The following is a 21624-nucleotide window of genomic DNA, read 5'->3' as shown; positions in this document are numbered from 1 at the left end:
GTGGAACTTAGGTCATGGGTGCAGTGCCGCTATATATAGTGGTCCGGATGTCATATCCGGCGTGTAGAGGCATCGGGTGGAGCTGACGCGTAGCAATGACTGCAGAAAGGTTTCCGGACAACAGCTGCGCTGGGATTAGGATATCATACTGCACAAATCCCAAAGTTAGTATGGCTATGTACACAACCTACCATCCACGTCTCGTCACTATATATATATTCGTCTTCCTTAACATGACCCAAAGCGATCTTCACTGCACACATCCTATACCCGGAACACCTTCAAGCTTGATCACTGGCGATTGTCTTCAGCTCAGGTAATCCACTTCATTGGCCCCCTATTAATAAGTACATGGTATTTCACGATGTTCTATGAATCTGTCAGAGAAACAAGTTTACCCAGTAACTGCATCGCACACAGTCGTCTTATCCCTTGATATATTCCTTACTCTGCCATCCTATTCACCCTCCTTCCAGCTGTTTCACAATTTCTCAGCACTGCAGACAAGCACCAAATCCACAACTCTTTGGGCTCCCCCGTGCCAGCTTCTCAACTACATATAGTTTAAATTGCATTCCTTTTTTCTACCTAGGTAGGCAGGTGGGGAAATCACGTCTGAGCTGTCACATCCACTTTCTTTTGACAAGGTAGTTAGTTACATGTCACTTCCTTTTTTGATCCTGTAGTAGTGTATTTGTTTCCATGGTCTTTTCTTTTCAATTATCTACTTGGTTTCACCTTCTGTCCGTTGCCGCACATTTCGTTTTCAGATATGGATTTCTTGTGCCAGGCACTTCTCAATCATTAAACTTTACTAAGCCTGTCTAAAGTACCTTTGAATTTTCCATCATTTGAGTTCCCGTATTCTATGCAAATAGTTGCATTTGAGGTTCTCGAGTATTTGACTTCTACTGTCTGTGCAGGAAGCGACTAGTACTAGTTCACAATCAACCTAGTGGTAGATTGCAAACTGCCACATGAGAGTAAGGGGAAGTTCTGATCAACCATTAACTAGTCACTGTGCCTGGTGGTCCCAACAGGGCCGCTCAAGAGCTAGTATTCCGATTTCTCATACTAAAAAATCATACTGCTATTCCCTAAGATTTTGGATCACCTTACTTAGCAGAGAAGATGCATTCTTCAGCACTACCTTACTAATGCCGAATATTAGATCCTGCTTTCTAAGACAATCCCTTACACCCGCGTATGGATTCTGAATGAGAATAGGGCTATCACAACTTAATCAGGAGACCATTATATGTCTTTCACCTTGACATCTTTTGTTCTTTGTTGAAGAAACATTACAGAATATGGATGTCTCATGAGCTTAAAAATTCTACCCTGAGAAATAAAACACTCAGATGTTCATGTCAAAGAAGAAGGGTGTGTTCATACGCCATTCTCCAGTAATTCTGACCAGCAAGAGGACTCTAAAACCCCCATGGTAGGAGAGACGCAAAGTCCATATTTCTACTGAAAAGACACTAATCCATTACATATCGAATGGGTAACCCCATGTATAAACCACCCACAATTTGGCTTCCCCTCACTAGAGAAACATTATGGATGCGGGAAAGGTACTCTTACGGACCATATCATTGTGTCCACGTTGCAGCATTTTATCCCAGGGGTGGGGGGGGGGGTTGGAGTAGGAGTGCAGGGCATATAAGAGGAGTTTTAGGGGGCTTACTCTGATAAGAATGTGGGGAAGTGGCAGCGTTCAGTTGCTCCCTACAAGCTGTACCAGATCCGAGTAAGCAGAAAAAATGGGATTCCCCCAAGATTGCATCAAATACAAGAACATTGTTTCTGAACCAAATTTCAATAGAAAATAAAACCCATTTCTAATCTACACTTAGTTTGAGCCTCTTAATTAGCCACTGATACTCAAATAATGAGTATTTATTTTGTATTCCCATTAATTAAATTGTCATCACCTTATGCACTTTAAAATACATAATGTATCTAATATACTTATTTGTCTCCTCACTCTTGATATTGTTATTCCCTGGTCTTGGTGAACTGTGCATTTTGTTCTATATCTTTATTTTGGCACAGACTGTGCCCACAGTCTATACATTGCTGCTTTTGCGTTTCAGCCCTCCCATCGATTAGCTACTGCTTTCGCTGCTGTACATCACTGCATCGCTGGCTCCATTTTGTCACTGTATGTGGTGTTCCAGGTGGGGTTTGTTCTCCACTTGACCCACCCTTTTCCCCTTTTGTGCCCCTCTGCCGCCAGTACTTTCTCTTACCCCTCCCTCCAATGTTGTCTCTTTTGCCCAGCCCAATGCACCATAAGGGCCCACCCTTGAAGACCCCTTTATTGCACACTGTTCAAACCCCCATTCCACCTCCCCAATTAAATACTGCCATGCCCCTTTCTCTCACTTAAAGGCCCTTACCCTTTGTACACCATGGTCCTGTGACGCTGCTGTCACACTGCATAATTGTTCAGTCTTCTAGATAAAGGTGCTCCTCCCTTCATCTGCCTGTGCTTTGCACCGTTCAGCCTGTCTTCACTTCCGCCCACCAACTCCCCGGACTTGGTTTAATTTGGCCAGCTGTTTGCACCATAAGCCCCCCCCCCTTCAACTCACCTTCATCACACTGTTCACAGCACCTTGCCCACTTCCCAAATATGCATGGCCACGTCCCTAGATGCTTAAACGCCCTTACCTTTTGTATACCATGTTCTTGCCGTGCGGCCATCACACGCGACATACAGGAAGTACTGTTAACTTTTCCTTGTAAATGCAAGACCATTTGTTTCCTTCACCTGTACCCACCTTTGTTCCAAAGCCAGTGCATTCATGAGGTGGCTTTGAACACCAATATCACTTTTCTCCTGATGCTTTTGCAGCAGTGGATCCATCCTATGATACAATATTGCCATCTGAAGTCATGACACCATGCATTTTCATATTCCCATCAGGTGGGTCATACATCACGGTCCCAGTCAATCCTATTATGCTGCATTCTTTTTTTCATCAACTTGTGTGTCAACGGTCTATCAAAATATTCAATATTTAGCAGTATACTTCCATAAATACATTGAATGAAACATATGCCTTATTTTGTAACATTCTTGTCAAGTCACATGCTCTTACTGCCATACATCTTCAACCCCTCTAACATGTCTGTTTTTGTTTTCATATGTTATGTTTATTTTCAGAGTACACATTGGCATGCTGTCTAGCATACTAACACTTCTTTATATTTTACAGATTGTGGATGTTCTTATCAAGGGAAAAAGCCATTCGTTCTTTGTGCCGCCAAGACAAGCAATTGCTCATCAATTGATTAAACACTGGATTAAAATGAATGCTAATCTTTAATTTTACGTTTTATACTGAGCTGGAGGGAAGTCACCTGTTGCACCTTGCTTAAATGCATTCTCCCACTTTTTAGGGCAGCAGGTTTGCCAATTCAACAACCTGGATTTACAATACAAACAGTCTTCTGCAAAGCCAGATGCATGGGTTTATGTCTGAAGACCAGAGACATAGTTAAACAAATGCATATTACTGACCGGCAATAAAAACGATATTCAGACACCTCACTTATATGTTGTGTAGTACTTTTATTAATGCAAGGCACTTAATGCGAGAAGAATACACTGGCTGACTGACAAACTCCTCACTGGGGCAGTAGGGTTTGCTGTCTTTATGAGCTCACACCATCCATTTCTCATAAGGATTTGTTTGTAAGTTCACAAGCAGTACGTTTTATTCTTTATAGACTTGAAAATCTTTTCATTTATTTTTATTATGGATGCTTGTTGTTTATGATAACCATGGAGAAGGGGCCTGGCTATCCGCCATGTGAGAAAGACGCATATTCGGCAATCTCCGCTTGATGTAGCCAATATAAGCTGCTAAAATACTTTTCATGGGTGCCTAAAGAATTTGTGTACTGCTGCCACCCTGCGAGCCCTAACTGGTACGAAACACTGTGGAACGCGGAACCTCGACAAAAAATTGTGCCTGTCGAGCGGAGGACTTGAGTGGCGCCGAGTCCGCTGATCCGGACCAACGATCTAAGCCTTGACGAGCCCGGAAGAACCGAAGAGCAGACTGGGGGGCTCCGTGCACAGCCAGAAGCTGAGAGAGGCAAAGAGACCGCTACGACTGCAAAGCAGAAGAAGGCGTGCTTGGAGGCTTTGGCCGGCTCTGGCAGCCTGACGGCCTTGGAGCACCGCGAAAGGACAGCCTCCCGGCGCGGCCAAGCTGCCTAAGCGGAAGACAGAAACGCAGCGCAACGGTCGCTGAGTGAGAGCCCTGAGGTGGGGAGCAAACATTGAAGTGCTGTGGCATCGCCGTTGGGTGAGCAGAGGCCACTCCTGGAGGAGTTACTGCGACAGCGCTAGTGCAGGGGAACCCGGATGACGGGAGGCCTGCTGCAGGCTGCGGAGCGAAGCCCTGAGAACGCAGACGAAGCCGCAGGAGGAGAAAGACGCCTGAGGTGAGGAGGGAGGACCCAGCCAGACTGCCGCACCCTGGGAACTGGGTGTCCCCCACCCCCTGGATCCTGCCCTCACAGCGGAGGTGGACGCTCTGGCACGGGGCGGCGCAGGGCCCATGGTAGAGCGCAACAGGCGCTCAAAGTAAACATAAGAACTGCTGCTGGGAGGTTGAAGAAGCAGTAGGAGGGCAAGCGCTGAGTGGATTGGTGCTGGGGCTGGTGCTGCCTGTATGGATTGGGCTCTGCTCTAGAGGAGTAGGGGGGCAGCCCCTTACAACAAAATATAAGCGCTGCAGACCCCAGTCGCAAAAGAACTGGCAACGCCCTGACTGAGCGGGGGCCCAAGCACCGGCGTGGCTCTCTGCCCTGCCATTACAAAATAAAGGCATGGAGGAGGGGGTAAAGAATGAAACCACACAAGAGAGGGGGATTCGCAAAGGCACTGTGGATTATAGGCGCTGCCCAACTCACCCCAGGGTGACGTCACCTTTAATGTCGTCCTTCAGTTCTTTAAAGACTTAGATAAACTCTGCAGACGATTTCTCTGGCAAGGAGGGAGACATAGAGTTGCGCTGGAAATGCTACAAAGACCCTTTGAAAAGGGAGGCTTGAAAATCCCCAATCTCGAATTGTACTACTTTTTTTCTTTTTTAAATTAATTTTATTTCAACAAACCATACAAACCAAACTTGCAGTGCATATAATAACATTTTAAATATACATCGCTTCATCATGTCCACTGCTTATCCCCTCCCCCCCCCCTTTCAAGCCTGCTCCCTTTCATGTTCTATTTCTGCGCCTTGTAATAAGGATTCCTCTTCCATGATTTCCGTTGGGTCTCGCATTAGCCCAAATAACACTATTAGTTGTTTCCAGACTATCAGGGTCTCCGCCTCCTCCCCCTGATGTTACTTGCATCTTGCCATACTGTAGTTTCTGCTTCAGCCCATTTCTGTAGATCTTTCCACCATACTTCTATTCGTGGTCTATGGCATGCCTTCCACCCCATAGCAATTCTCCTCCTTGCAAGTGCATACGCTAGGTCCTTTAGTTTACTCACGTGGTCTCGGAAACCCTCCTATCAAGTAGGCCCACACCGTGTCCACCACAATCTTGATTCCTTTTTCGGCTAACCTGTGTGCCACTTCACCCCAAAATCGCTCAATGACTGGGCATGACCAGAACAAATGCACCATTCCGGCATTTTCCTCATCACATTTGGGACATGCTTGTCGTCCTGCGTTTTTGAATTTGGCTATTCTCTGGGGTGTCATATACGCCCTACGAGTTACATATAATTGTATCTGCTGTAGTCTTGCATTCCTCGACACTTTTTTTGTGGTACCCTTGGCTCGTTCCCACATCCCATCAATCATTGGGGCTCCCACTTCCTCTTCCCAGTCCCGTCTCGGTTCTGCCACTTCCTTCCCCACCTTGGACAACATCAGCTCATATAATCTAGATATCTCATGGCCCCCCTCTGCTATGTCATATATTGTATCTATGGTGGTGTCCGGTTCTTCTGCTAGTGCTACTTCGGAACGTGTCTCCTTGATTCTCTGCACCACCCTATGGTATGTGATATACTGGCCCGCGTGTAACCCGGTTTCCTCCTCCAACACTGCAAAGTCCCTTATATTCCCTCCTGCCATACATGGCCCATTGTTGCTATCCCCACCGGTTCCCAGTGTTTCCTGATCATCATCCTTAGTTGCTTTTCTTTACCCGCCAGCGCCACTAGTGGTACCTGCGGGGAACACGAGAATGGATACTCCATCATCTGGCAGGCCCTGCGCCACATCTTCCACCCAATTATCATAATCTTTGAAAGCCCTTCCATGTCTGGCTTAGGCAGCCACATCATTTCCTTTAGGAAGAATGGGGCACAGTCCTGTCGGAACAGCCTGGACTCCGAGGTTGACTCTTCAGGGAGCCATTTAGCTACATATTGCAGCTGGCTTGCTATGTAATAAATTTCATAATTTGGCAGTTTTATACCTCCTTTCTCATGTGAGTTTTGTAGCTTCCAAAGGGCCACTCTATTCCTCGTCCCATGCCAACAGAAATCCCTGCACATGTAAGGGATATCAAAACGTGCTAACCTCCCATGGTATCTGTAGCACCGGTAGCTGTTCTAACGGGATCCCTTTGTACCTGCCCAGTGGAAATATACTGGATTTTTGGGGGTTCATGGCTATACCAGACAGCCTTGCATATCTCTCCATCACTTCCAGAATGTACTGGAGGTTTTCTTCCAGGTACCGTAAATACAACATGTCATCTGCATACAAAGAGATTAGATGTGATTCCCCTCCTACAACGATACCTATCGGAGCGTACTGTTGCCTCAGGTATATCGCCTGGGGTTCTAGGGCTAGAATATACAGCATAGGAGACCACAGGCATCCCTGCCTAGTGCCTCTACGAAGTTCCCACTGCTCTGATATCACTGCTCCTGTTTTAACTCTGGCCAGCGGCGCGTTATATAACATTTTAGCCCACTGTAGGTACCCAGGCCCTATCCCATAGCCAGCCAGGGCTGCCATCAGCCATGGCCATTTGACTGAATCAAACGCCTTTATTGCGTCTAACGATACAATTGCCAGTTCACCTTCATCCTCATTTGCAAGCTCAACGACTCAATGGAATCGCTTAAGATTGTTGGATATGTTCCTGTTTGGGACATAGCCAGTCTGGTCGGGATGTATTAGTTTACCAATAGCCCTCCTCATTCTGTTTGCCAAGACAGTTGTCAATATTTTACTGTCCTGATTTAGCTTTGATAGGGGTCTGTATGAGCCGCAGTTGTGGCCAGGCTTTTTACTTTTGGGTAGCGGTATAATTATCGCTTCTCTGAGGGACTCTGGCAGTCTTCCCACTCCATATGCTTCATTCAGCATTTCTAAAAGCGGGGGAAGCACCTCATCCTTCTATGTTTTATGAAATTTGCTTGGGAGTCTGTCAGTCCCCAGAGTCTTGCTGGTGGGCAACTGCCTCACTACCTCTTCCAATTCTTCTAAAGTAATCGGAGCATCCAGCTCCTCTCGCTCTTCAGCACCGATCTGCGGCAGTCCTATGTCCTCCAGTGTTTATACTATTTCTTTACAATCACTTTCCTCATCTTCTCCATACAAGAGTCCATAATATTCTGCAAATTCCTGGTTAACTCCTTGGGTGTCCACTATGCTCCCATCCTCCCTGGTGGTGGTTCTAATTGTGGGCCTGGGGTCTCGCTCTTGAATAGCCATGCCAAAACCCTCCCTGGTTTGTCCCCCCCTCGTGTTGTCTCTCTATATACTTTTTATAGTTAAGATTGCACATCTCTCCCAGTGCCCCGCACATTTCTTCTGCAGCCTAAGTATTACTTCATTATCTTCCTTGGTATTGCCTCCCCCACTTAACGCTCTTTCTAGCTCCCTCTCCGTATCTTGCAGTTTTACCCCCCTCATTACCACTTTAATGGCCTCCCAAAGCATACCCGCTGTCTCTACACTGCCAGTATTGATCTCAAAGAAGTTTATATTTCCTCCCTCATATCCTCCCTAAAAATTGTGTCTTTCAGCGCCTCTGCTCTGAGGCGCCATTTCGGAATCTTGGCTCTCGGGGTCGATATTGCCACCTCAGGATTAGTGGCGAGTGGTCTGTTAGGACCCTCGCTTTATGTTCCGTCTGTGTTATCTCAGTCATTAACTCCTGTGTAGCAAACATATAGTCCAACGTAGTATGTAGATTTTGTGGAGCTGAATAGTGCGAATGTTGCCTCTCCCGGGGGTGGTGTGACCTCCATACATCCTCGAACCAGAAATCCTCCAGCAGTGTCTGCAGTGCTCTAGCGGCTGGGGTGGGTCTATCCATTTTACCATCTGATCTATCTACCTTAGGGTTTAACACGCAATTAGTCTCCTCCCCAGATGAACGCCCCTCCCAGGCACGTACCGAGTTTGTTACATAAGGTTCTGAAATATGCCGCCGTGTTTTGGTTCTGGGCGTACATGTTTATGATGCTTATCTCCCTATTTTCCACCAGCCCACTTATTATGACCATCCTCCCGTCTGCCTCAACTGTAGACTGTAACAGCTAAAACGGGACATGCAGTGCCACCCAGATGATAACTCCCCTAGCATAGGCCGAATATGATTCACCCACTACAGTCCCCCTCCATTTCTTCCGGATCATCTCCATTTTATCCTGCGTAAGGTGAGTCTCCTGCAGCAGGGCTATATCTATTTTCTGTCTGCGTAGATACAGCATGACCTTATTCCTCTTTAGATGGCTATTGAGCCCTCTGACGTTCCAAGTAATTATTTTAAGATCCCCCATGGCGTGGTAGGGTCCCGCTCCCCCCACCACAAGTGCAGTCCATGACCAAATATATTTCCATTCTGTGTAGGCTCGTTTCCCAATTTAAACTTCCCCAAACTAAAAACACTTCAAATTTCCCAACCAACCTCCCTCCCACCTCCCTTCCCCACCCCAACTCACTCCCCTCCGTTTCCTCCACCCCCTAACGCCCTTCCCAACTGTTGCCCAGCTCCATCCCTGGATCTCAGGCACCCCCGCATCTAGCCCTTTTCTGGCAATAGCCTGTACTCACGGCTCAGCAGGGAGAAGTCGACCTAATGGCGGTCCTACTACTCTAACTCCCGGGGGTAGGTTGTCTCCATCTTGCCGCTCCTGTTTGCTTAAAATTTAGACGCGCTTAGTGCTACCCAATTTACATTTGCATTTTATATTCTAGTCCAAATGTCCTACGTTACAATTTTCGATGTTATCTGTCCTCGCACCGCCCCTGTTATCTGTGCTACAGTCTTTTTTTTGGGCCCCCCCCCCATCCTTTTATCACACATGTGTCTCCATCCCTTATTGTGATCCTCGCAATCTTGCTCCTCGTCTCGTTCCGGACAGCCCTGCATATCCAACCATGCCGCCGCTGTCTCCTCCGGGGTGTCAAAAAAATACACCCTGCTTTTGTGCAGGACTTTGAGCTTTGCGGGATACAAAAGCATGTACTTTATTCCAGCTGTGCGCAGTCTCCTCTTAATCGCCACATAGCTATAACGCTGTCTATGCACCAACATGATGTAATCAGGATATGCTGTGATGGTTGCAGATGCCCTTTCTATCGTTCCACCCTTGCGAAAGTACTCCAAGATCTTCTATCTTTGTAGTTCAAGATCTTTGCTATTAATGCCCAAGTGGGGGCTCCGGGTCGTGGTTTCCTCATCATGGCCCTGTGTGACCATTCCACAGCAAATCCTTGTGAAAGCTTGTCGGCTTCCATTTCTTGCAGGATCATATTCTCCATGTAGTCCGTGGGGTCTTGGCCTTCCTCCCCCTCCGGCAGGCCGACCACACGTATGTTGTTACGTCTCCCTTCAGCCTCCTCCACTCGGTTCTCCATGTTGGCCACCTCTTGCTTCAGTATGTGGACTTCCTTTGCATTGCTTGTGCTGGTTTCTGTATTGGTTTTCACCACACTCTCTAGGCCGCTTGTTCTTTCCACCAGCACTCTCACATCTTGTCGCAGCAGGTTGACCTTTAGTCCCACCGCATCTATTTTGGTTTCCAGAGCGGTTCTAAGGTCTCCCATCTCTGTTCCCCTCGAGGCTTTCAACTCTGTAATGGCTGTTAGGATCAGATGATCCTCTTTTGTTGGGGACGCTTCTGCAGGCACGGCTGCCGCACCCTGTGCCAGGGTGGTAAGGGGTCTGTTGCGCCTTGGCAAAAATGTCCATTGTGGGCTGCTTGCTCTTGGTCTTGCTTCCTCTTACCGACATTGTGCAGCCCTGCCTATATGCCAGGGTCCAACTTTTCTGTAGGGTGCAAGTCCTGCTTCCCCGTTCCTCCACACAGCCTGGCCTATATGGTTCTTGCGCCTTGTCCCGTTACGCTTTGTGGGGGCTACACCTCTCACTCTCGAGGGTAGCCAGTGCCTTCTTACGATCGATGTCAGTCACGGGCCACTCTTGCGTGCCCCTGTCACGCCGTGCGTGCTGGTTGCTACTGTGCCAGCTCCCAGGCCCTGATGCTGCCCATCCGCCTCTGGTTATGTCTGCCAGTTCTTATTCCAGGCACTATGCCTCTCTTTTCGATGGTGCTCGTGGGCCCGCGGACTTCCGCCGCCGATTGGATCCTTCTGGAAGCTTCCCGTTTTCCTGCACTCCCTTAGAAGTTGCGCACCTCACATTAGCCACTGGTATTGGGGAATGCAGCACAGCAATAATTGTCTCGCTGTATAATTACCATGCGCAGGCCAGCAGTCCTCACGTGGGCGCCCTCTCATTCCACGGCCCTGTCTCCTCTCGATGTGCTTTCCGGGGCCCCAGCTACTACTCTGTTGCCACTCACGTGCGTCTTGAACAGCGTATGAACTGTGCTATGGTCCGCGCCTCCTTCACAGCTCCCGCAGGTCCCCCGCTCTGGGTAGTCGAGCGAATCTCCTCAGCTATTCGCCCCGTTCGCATGGGCTGCCCGTGCCCTCTTCTTCCTTCGTCTCGCGGCTGCGCTACTTCAATGCCAGGCGCGCAGCGTAACAATGTATTTCTCTGCTTCTGTATTCCCTGTGCAGTTTTCTCAGCCGCAGTTGCTGTCCGGTTCTTATTCCACACGCTGCACGCTCTCTGCCAGCCTTCGTCCGCCGTGGTTCTACTGGGCCTGCTTCAGCTTCCTTTGTTCTAAAACGCCGGCCATTTTGTATAGAGTGCCGCTTCGTGGCTACAAACTTTTAGTTGATCTTGCCAATCCTCCTGCAGCCATCAAGGACTCAGCTCTTCCTCAAACTTGCCCCATGCCTTTACACATCCAATAGTGTATTTCTGAGCACGATCATGCCTTTTTTAAGCTTATTGTCACGCAGGATCATGTCGGATCGTCAGGAGCAGCTCGAAAGACACATCCTACTCCAGGGCCCTCTAGCCACGCCCCGAATTGTACTACTTAGCGAGTCAACTGAAGCATGTAGTGAAATGGATGTCGGATGAGATCACCACAGACACCCGACTCCTGCAACCGGCCATCCCCCAGATGCTCCTCCGAGACTTGCTCTGGGTCCCAGCAAATGCAACACAAAACAGCCCATACTTGGCGAAACTAGGGATTCAGATTTGGAAACGAGCCTGCAAGACCGTGCAGATAAACAAACCGTACTCCCCCCAGATCCCCATCACTGCAATCATGGCAAGCAGACCCTGGGGACAAAAAGAGGTAAGAAATGGATGGGAACCCTGTGGAGTGGCTACACTGGGAGAACTGGTGAATGACCAGGAGATCCTAAATTTCACCGAATTGTACGAAACCACGGGCCTGCCAACAGGACAGTTCCTGCTTCACGGAGCAGTGGTGGAGAGACTCATGGTCAGATAGCCAGAGGTCAAGAACCTAGAAACTGAGCATGTGGTCATAGAGAACATGTTGGCTGAAGCCGAAGGGGGACACGAAACCTCTAGGCTCTACGAAACATTACTGGCCAACACAACCAAACAAGAACTCAAATGTAAGGCGAAATGGGAATGGGCGTTGGGCTTAGAATTTGAGGACACGGAATGGGACACCATAACCCAGTATCACAAAAAGATCTCCAGGAATGACTCATTACAGCTAATACAGTTCTACATCAATAACAGGGCGTACCTCACACCAGAAGTAGTCTCCAGGTTTAAAGGGGCGGGAGTTAAAGAATGTCCGAAATGCAAAGAACCCACAGTGGGAATGACCCACATGTTTTGGAAATGCCGGATAATACATTCCCTTTGGACACAGCAGCAAAGGTGGCAGAGACAGACATCGACCTAGATGTGCAAACACTGATGGCATGCATCTTGGGCAGATTTAAAAAAAGCAGGAAGAGAAAACCCCTAAACAAGCTCAGGGACTTGATGTGCATATTAGCAAAGAGACGCATTGCTATAGGATGGAAAAGCACCAAAAGCCCAGGCGTGGCACTCTGGTGGGAGGACCTGAACAAATGGGTGACAGCAGAAACTGGGGCGTGGGAGAATGCACTGCTAGAACAGAAACTAGACGTCAGTGAAGACTTACATCAATGGGTGGTGCTCACAGTGCCATTATTCAATCCAAGAGAAGAAGATGACACCACGGACGAAGCAAGTAGCCCGTGAGCAACGGCCGGCAAAGGCAGAACTGAATAATAAACAGTGGTCTTGGGAGGGAGGGAAGGGCATGGAGTTCCATGCGCAAACCATAATTAATGCATTGATGATGTAACCAGTTTGGTTGATGTTGTTTAAAATCAATAAACATATATATTTTTTTTAAATGATAACCATGGAGACTGCAAACCAAAAAGACAGTAAAAATGCAATTATACAAAATAACATAAGACACAAAAATAACCTATCATGAAAGGATAACATGAACCAGTTATTAATGTATACATCAAGAAAAAAACATTTTAACTGTAGTTGAATAACCCAGAAATCTAAGCCTTCCACATTTTAAACCAAGCGTTCTTCAAACCTATATATGAGTCCTTCCTGAGGTGCTACATAGCCTCATATGGAACAGACCGATTATATGTGTCATGATCACTGCTTCCAAGGAGCCAGGACCAGCCCAACGTCCTTGGAAGCAGGCCCCTAACCCTAATCCTAGGCACCAGCCGGTCCCCACGGGGACCTTTTGGACCTTGTCCTGGCGCCGGTGGCACCAGGCTCATCAGAATCATCGGTCCCGGCACTGGAAGCGCCGGGCTCATAATATGTGTGCAGATGTTTGGGTGGACTTACCTGCAGCAGACCATGCTGCTTACTTACCAGCCACTTAGAAGTCCTCTGTAAACAGGAACTACTTTCTTACCTGGGTGGGGCAGCTCCATTCCCTGGATTCAGCATGGGGAAAGCTTCTGGAACTGGAACTCTTTTCTTACCTAGGCGGGGCCGTGGAGGAAGACACCTCATCACTCCAAGGCTATTTAAACCACACCCGATGGATGAAACGTGCTTCGCGTTATTCTGCATCTGCAGCAGAACGCTCACCGAGTCTGTTCCAGCCTTTCTTCCTCAATCTGGAAGAATCATACTCACCATTCCTGTATCCAGTCGACAGCAGCATCTGCAGAGACAAGAAACAGCAAGTTAGCAAGGCAGTCTTAACTCGCAGTGCTTACTCACCTGATCCATCGGCTGCAGTCATTTCGGCACGCTGTACCTTCGCCTGTGAAGACAAAAGCATTGTCATTACTTACCGGCACTCCGTGAACTCTGGAATTCTTCACGCTGCATCGCCACCTGCGAAGATAAAAGCATTGTATTTATTTACGGGCCTTCCGCGGACTCCGGCGCTGCAAACAAGCTTCTGAAAGACAAAAGAAGAGACATTAGACAGGTATTTACTTACGCCCATCGCACTCTTCACAATAGAATGCCTGCAAATACCCCGGTGCCTCTTCAGCACGAACTACGCTGCAAGGGAAAGAACAGCTAGAGTGCTTGCATTTACTCACGCATTTCCAGGCGCTTTATTTCATCTTCCTCACGAGTCCTGCAAGCAAAAGGGGAGAAAAGCATCATACGAAGTCCTGTTCAATGTTAACGTGCCTTGCACCTAAAGACTCTAAAGACTAAAAAGGTGTCTGGAAACTCACCGCTTGTGCGATTAATGACGGTAAAGGTCCTCTGAGTCCAAGAGGCCTATGTTTCACCAGTGAAGGAACTGGCAACAGCGCCCTGCATCAGACGCAGATGGAGAGTCCAGCATTCACCTATCTAAGGTGAGCACGTTGACCTGGGGGCTCTACGGAGAAGCTTGGGAGAGAGAGGAAGAGAGACATTAAACAACCCAGACCATTAACCCCTATATTCTTTCATCTGCAGAAACCTCACCCTACGAGTTCGTCACACAGTGCGAAGAGGTTCGACCCCAGAAGCTCATCGAGTCCTGCACATCACCTTTCGAGTCACAGACACCTTCCTGCCACGACCTGCGCCTCCGTGGGAATCAGGTGAGCGTTACAGAACGCGAAGCCCACTGCAAAACTCCTACCCAGGCGCAATGGAAACCTCAGACACTGATCACTTAGCCCAGTTGCTCGGAGAATTAAGAGCAGAAGTACATGCAGCTCGTCAGGAAACAAGCTCTCTAAGAAAAGAACTAATACTTTCCAAGGAGCGAACAGAAGACCTCGCTAGCCAATTGCTACAAACGCAGGCCGGACAGACACCTCTGCCCGCTCCAGGAGGAAGCTATCCTTCTGCACCATCTGTAAATCCAGTGCAAATCAATCTACCTGGTAATGTGCCCTTGGCTCCGCCCGAACGTTTTTCTGGTGACCCAAAGAAATATGCAGTGTTCATCAACCAGTGCTGCTTACATTTCTTATGTCGACCAGCTGCATTCCCAACAGATCAGACCAAAGTGGCTTTCGTGCTTTCTTATCTCAGTGGCAGAGCCGCAGATTGGTCGATTCCTTTAGTCACCCAGGATGATCCGGTTCTGCATGATTTCCAGGCCTTCCAGTCCATTATGGAGAAACTGTTTGCAAGACATGCACAAGGGCAGGCCTTGAACCATGAACTTCTTTCATTACGACAGGGTAATCAAGACCTCTTGACCTATATAGCCTCATTCAACAGACTCATAGTGGAAACTCAATGGCCCGAGGACAAGAGAATAAGGCTTTTCTACAGAGGCCTGCGTGGAGAGCTCAAGGATGTGTTAGCTCAAGTTGTGAACCCTCCACAAGAATGTTCACACTATATTGACTTAGTCGTCCAATTGGACCACAGATTACAGAACAGGAAGGCTGATCGTTCCAAATTTGATACCCGAGTGTTTTCTAAACCACAAACTTCTACTAAGGGAGCTGACACTGTGGAACCCATGCAAATAGGGGGGATGAAAGGTCCTTTAAGCCAAAAGAAGCGGGAAAGAAGAAGACGGCTGCAATTATGCCTCTATTGCAGGAACTCAGGGCACTTTCTTCGAGACTGTCCAGTGAAACCAGCTAAGAAGGCTGTAGGAGCCGCAGACACCAGTGCCACAAGTTCTAAGCAGGGAAACGACCTAGCCCGGCAAGTGTAGAGATCCTCTTGCCGAGCGTTAAGATCTGTCCCGTGAACTCGCATTTCGTGGTGCCCATGGTCCTCATTAGTCCAGCACGTCCGGATCGTTTGCATGCAATTGAAGCTTACATCGACAGCGGAGCAATCGGCAATTATGTGGACCGTGAAATGGCATCAAGGATGAATCTACCCCTTGTCCCTAAGGCAGTAAAGGACGTCATTACTACAGTGGATGGCACGGAGATAGCCTCCGGACCAGTAACGCACGCCACCCAAGAAGTGACGCTAGTGAGCCAAGATGGACACCGGGAGAAAATTGTGTTCGATGTGATCAAGGCCCCTCAGTTCCAGATCATTCTGGGAATCCCTTGGTTAGAGAAACACAATCCTCAGATCGACTGGCGAGCAAAGACGGTTCAGTTTCCAGAATGTTTTACCACTTGTTATCCTCGGCCTGAAGTTTCAGTGGCGGCAATTTCTTCTGAGGTTCCTACATTACCTCCCGACTACCAGGAATTCCAAGATGTCTTTCGGAAGGATCAAGCTAACACCCTGCCTCCTCATAGGTCTTACGACTGTCAAATAGACTTAATACCCGGAACAACTCCTCCTTGCAGTAGGATTTATTCCCTCACCGAGCCAGAGAATCTTCACCTCAGACAATATCTGGACCAATACCTAGCTAACGGGTTTATCCGTCCTAAGTCTCCAGCTTCCTCGGCTTTGTTCTTCGTTCCGAAAAAGGAAGGAGACCTTAGGACTTGTATAGATTACCGCGCCCTGAATCAAATCACCGTTAAAAACAGATACCCGTTACCTTTGATCCCTGAACTCCTGGACCAAGTCAAAGAAGCATGTATATATACAAAATTGGATCTCAGAGGAGCCAACCACTTGGTACGAATAAAAGAAGGCGATGAATGGTCTACTGAAGCAGAACAAGCTTTTCAGGACTTAAAAGCTAAATTCATTTCTGCACCTGTTCTGAAACATCCTCGCCCAGAACTCCCCTACATTGTGGAAACAGATGCTTCTAGTCTTGCTATGGGGGCAGTTTTATCACAAAGAGATCCGGTCACACACCAATTACATCCTGTAGCCTTTTGGTCCCGCAAATTCTCGGCTCCCGAGATCAACTATTCCATTACAGACAAGGAACTTTTAGCTATCAGATCGGCCTTTAAAGCCTGGCGACATTATCTTTTGGGAGCCAGACACACAGTCACCGTAATGACTGATCACCGCAATCTACAATATCTGAAGACGGCCAAAGCTCTGTCTTCCAGACAACTTCGCTGGGCTCTGTTTCTGGCTGAGTTTGACTTTATAATTACTTATCGACCCGGCAGTAAAAACGGAAAAGCATATGCCCTCTCTCGGATGGGAGTAGATGAATATTTGACCAATCTAGAACCCATACCCATAATCCCAGAACAAAGGATTTTGGGGTTAGTCCACACTCAATCCTTTGAAGACATCAAGACTGCAGTCAAGTCATTCCTAACTCCGGCCGATTTGCAGGACTGGCAATTAAAGGGAAAAGAATTCTCAGTGGATCAAGACCTACCATATTTCCAAGGACGATTGTACTTGCCATGTGAGAAAATACAAAAACAAGTAATCTCCGGTTATCACGACTCTCTGATGGAGGGTCACCCTGGCATTGCCAAAACCATGGAAAAGATCAAGAGACATTTCTGGTGGCCATCATGGAAGAAGGATATTAGAGACTTTGTAACCTCCTGCGGTGTGTGTGCCCAGAATAAAAGTCAGAAGGAGAAAACAGCCGGCCTTTTACACCCTCTGGATATTCCTCCCTGTCCATGGCATACCCTGTCCATGGATTTCATCACGGACTTACCTCCATGCTCAGGGTATAATACCATTTTAGTAGTCGTGGATCTATTCTCCAAGATGGCTCATTTCATTCCCCTGTAGGGCCTACCTTCGGCTTCTGTATTGGCCCGAGAATTCTTAGAAAAAAACATTCGGTTACACGGTTTTCCCTCGGTTTTAATCTCCGATAGGGGAAGTCAATTCATCTCCCACTTTTGGCGAAGTTGCTGTCGTCTAGCCCAAATTGATATAAGACTTTCAACCAGTCACCATCCCCAAACTGACGGACAAACCGAGAGGACAAATCAGACTCTAGAGCAATATCTGCGTTGCATGCTCCAACAAACTGAAAACCCTTGGAAGGATATTCTGTGGATCGCTGAATACGCTTACAACAATTCGACTCATTCTGGAACCGGGAAGACTCCCTTCTTCCTATTATACGGACATCATCCTAGAACCTCTAATTTGGATCCTCCCCAAGAATTCGAAACACCAGCTGTGGATCATTTACACTCTGAGATTACCCGTGCTTTTAAGGAAGCCACTGCCCATCTGCAAAGAGCTAAAGCTCAAGTCAAAAAGGGAGCAGATCGGCGCCGTAAAGAGGCCCCTGACTACGCAGTAGGAGACCAGGTCTGGTTATCCACTAAGCACCTGCCTCTAAAAGGATCCCGCACCTTCAACCCGAGATACCTTGGACCCTACACCATCTCTACCATAATTAATCCGGTGGCGGTCAAATTGGAATTACCTACGCATATGAAAATACATCCAGTATTCCATGTCTCCTTATTAAAACCAGTACAACCAGAAACTCGATTGACTGAACTCCCAGAACCTGTTTTGGTAGACTGAGAACTCGAATTCGAAGTAAAGAACATCCTAGACTCCAAAATCTCCAAATGTAAATTATACTATCTGGTTGATTGGAAAGGATACGGTCCCCAGGAAAGGTCTTGGGAACCCTCAGAATATGTCCACGCACCTCGTCTGGTCAAGAGATTCCATCTGAATCACCCCGACAAGCCAAAACCCCCGGAGAAGACACGCTTAGGAGGGGCCTTGAGGGGGGGGTACTGTCATGATCACTGCTTCCAAGGAGCCAGGACCAGCCCAACGTCCATGGAAGCAGGCCCCTAACCCTAATCCTAGGCACCAGCCGGTCCCCACGGGGACCTTTTGGACCTTGTCCTGGCGCCGGTGGCACCAGGCTCATCAGAATCATCGGTCCTGGCACTGGAAGCGCCGGGCTCATAATATGTGTGCAGATGTTTGGGTGGATTTACCTGCAGCAGACCATGCTGCTTACTTACCAGCCACTTAGAAGTCCTCTGTAAACAGGAACTACTTTCTTACCTGGGTGGGGCAGCTCAATTCCCTGGATTCAGCATGGGGAAAGCTTCTGGAACTGGAACTCTTTTCTTACCTAGGCGGGGCCGTGGAGGAAGACGCCTCATCACTCCAAGGCTATTTAAACCACACCCGATGGATGAAACGTGCTTCGCGTTATTCTGCATCTGCAGCAGAACGCTCACCGAGTCTGTTCCAGCCTTTCTTCCTCAATCTGCAAGAATCATACTCACCATTCCTGTATCCAGTCGACAGCAGCATCTGCAGAGACAAGAAACAGCAGGTTAGCAAGGCAGTCTTAACTCGCAGTGCTTACTCACCTGATCCATCGGCTGCGGTCATTTCGGCACGCTGTACTTTCGCCTATGAAGACAAAAGCATTGTCATTACTTACCGGCACTCCGTGAACTCTGGAATTCTTCACGCTGCATCGCCACCTGCGGAGATAAAAGCATTGTATTTACTTACGGGCCTTCTGCGGACTCCGGCAAACAAGCTTCTGAAAGACAAAAGAAGAGACATTAGACAGGTATTTACTTACGCCCATCGCGCTCTTCACAATAGAAGGCCTGCAAATACTCCGGTGCCTCTTCAGCACGAACTACGCTGCAAGGGAAAGAACAGCTAGAGTGCTTGCATTTACTCACGCATTTCCAGGCGGTTTATTTCATCTTCCTCACGAGTCCTGCAAGCAAAAGGGGAGAAAAGCATCATACGAAGTCCTGTTCAATGTTAACGTGCCTTGCACCTAAAGACTCTAAAGACTATAAAGGTGTCTGGAAACTCACCTCTCGTGCGATTAACGACGGTAAAGGTCCTCTGAGTCCAAGAGGCCTATGTTTCACCAGTGAAGGAACTGGCAACAGCGCCCTGCATCAGACGCAGATGGAGAGTCCAGCATTCATCTATCTAAGGTGAGCACGTTGACCTGGGGGCTCGACGGAGAAGCTTGGGAGAGAGAGGAAGAGAGACATTAGACAACCCAGACCATTAACCCCTATATTCTTTCATCTGCAGAAACCTCACCCTACGAGTTCGTCACACAGTGCGAAGAGGTTCGACCCCAGAAGCCCATCGAGTCCTGCACATCACCTTTCGAGTCACAGACACCTTCCTGCCACGACCTGCGCCTCCGTGGGAATCAGGTGAGCATTACAATATGCAGGTCAGACCCATGAGAGCATTTTCAGACATGTAGATATCAACTGTGGAAAATCCTGTGGATCCCCCACTAACACCCTACCTAAAGTTGCCTCCCAGGTGGCCAGGAGAGGGCAGACGCTTCCTGATGCCAATCCTGAGGGTGGTATACTGGAGGAGGATCACCTCGGTGAAGACCAGGCCCAGGGTGGTGGGGAGATTTTGCAGGGTGAGATACAGTATTTCTCCTTGACAAGGAATACTCTTACCACAGACTTACAGGCGGAATTGGTTTATTGCCATTTTGATATATCTAGGGTCTGCTACTAAGTATGGAAAGGTACATTCTAAAGAAGTGACTCAATCTAGTATTCAACCCAAAGGACAAATCTTTTATACTCCTAAATATCCTCCACAATACCAAAAGTATGCCAAAAGGAACAACTTACATGTGACTTTTCCTATCCCATCTGTCTGTCAAAAGGTTGCACCTTATAACTCCTCTCTCAATAATAACCTGAAGCCAATTAACCCACTTGAGGGGCATAAAAGGCTGCAGCAGGGAGCAGTAGAAAGAAGCAGGAGCTGCAAGGTCGGCAGAAGAAGCAGTGCACGAGGCTGGCAGTTCACAAGGACAGAAGGAACACCAGAGAAGAGGCAGAGCAGACTTCACCCGCAGACTCTGAGTTGGTCCTGTGCTCACAAACCCTCTTTGGACGTGGCAGCATTGGAAGAGGCTGGTAGAAACAGGCAGTCTTTCCAGGTGCACCTAATTACTATGAATGAAGAGCTGAAGTTGTGGATCCACCCAAAGCCTGTGTGCAGTAGCTGGAGAGTGGTAGACTCTGTTAATGATGGACACTAGTGCAGCAGAGGGTGTGGGTCCAAAACTACTTGTAGCAGTAGATGAAATCAAGCCGGGAAGCAGAAGCAGCCTTCAGCCACTGTGATTGTGGAGTCAATAAAGAGAAGCTACGTACACATAATCATCAGGAATGCCTTGCCAGTAACTGTAGCCAGCTTAATTTGCACTGGAGTACACTTAAAAGCGAGTGAAAGTTGTTTACAGAAATGGGAAGTGGAAAGTCATCCTAACAAGGGAATTGTAAAAAGGGAATTGTAACATGGGCTTATATTAACAAAGCTGAAGTACCCAAGTGTAGAGAACGCATCTTTTCCCCATTGTTAGATGGAACTTGTTGCTGAGCGGGAGTGTGGCTCCTATTGAAGAGGAGACCATTGCCGGTAACATTATTAAAGCAGAACTTGACTTTCCAAAAATGTTACAAGGGTATTCTAACATCAGAAGAGGTTCCGCTTGCAACAGTGTTTCCCTGATTACCTTGGAAGCAACACTGACCGAAAGGTGGGGACGTTGCCTTTGCCCATTCCCCTGAGGACATCCAATGGTGGGTGTTAGATACTGTGAAAAATAGCTCTAACCCCCAGAGAGCATTGAATAACAAAGAATCCAGATGGATCCATCGTCTGCGAACCCTTGACAAAGTGAGAGGACTTAATTAATAAACTCCCTCCTATCAATTCCTACAGTGATCTTGGGCACCTTTAAAAAATCAAGCCTTCTTTATGGTGTGAGCCAGTCCTGAATCCAGTGTCATTACACCAAACCCATTTAGGGTCCAGCCACAACTTTGTAGTTCACCGCTCCACAGAAAGGTTCTTGAACCCAAACTTTTCCAACATGGCCTCTTCAGCGCCTTTCCATCTTCACTGACCAGATGGCCTATTAGCCTTATCACTGAAGACCACAAGATTCGCAGACTTGCATTTGCTTAAATGGCAATCATGATA

The 21624-nt window shown here is 47.8% G+C and overlaps 1 protein-coding gene across 2 annotated transcripts in view; it reads left to right on the top strand.

Annotated features, from left to right (window-relative positions):
• The window catches only part of NUDT12 (nudix hydrolase 12), a 273377-nt gene extending 269815 nt beyond the window's left edge, over positions 1–3562 (top strand). For both annotated transcript variants that reach the window (XM_069625469.1, XM_069625468.1), the window contains exon 7: positions 3228–3562. In XM_069625469.1, coding sequence (XP_069481570.1) covers positions 3228–3338 — 111 coding nt within the window. In that variant the 3' untranslated portion in view covers positions 3339–3562. The remainder of the gene's footprint in view (positions 1–3227) is intronic.
• The last annotated feature ends 18062 nt before the right edge of the window (positions 3563–21624 follow it).

Source organism: Ambystoma mexicanum, chromosome 6p, assembly GCF_040938575.1.
Source record: "Ambystoma mexicanum isolate Mex_15411 chromosome 6p, UKY_AmexF1_1, whole genome shotgun sequence".
In the NCBI taxonomy this organism is placed as follows: Eukaryota; Metazoa; Chordata; class Amphibia; order Caudata; family Ambystomatidae; genus Ambystoma; species Ambystoma mexicanum.
The sequence above is the reverse complement of the archived record's forward strand: the minus strand, read 5'-3'. Positions and strand labels throughout refer to the sequence as shown.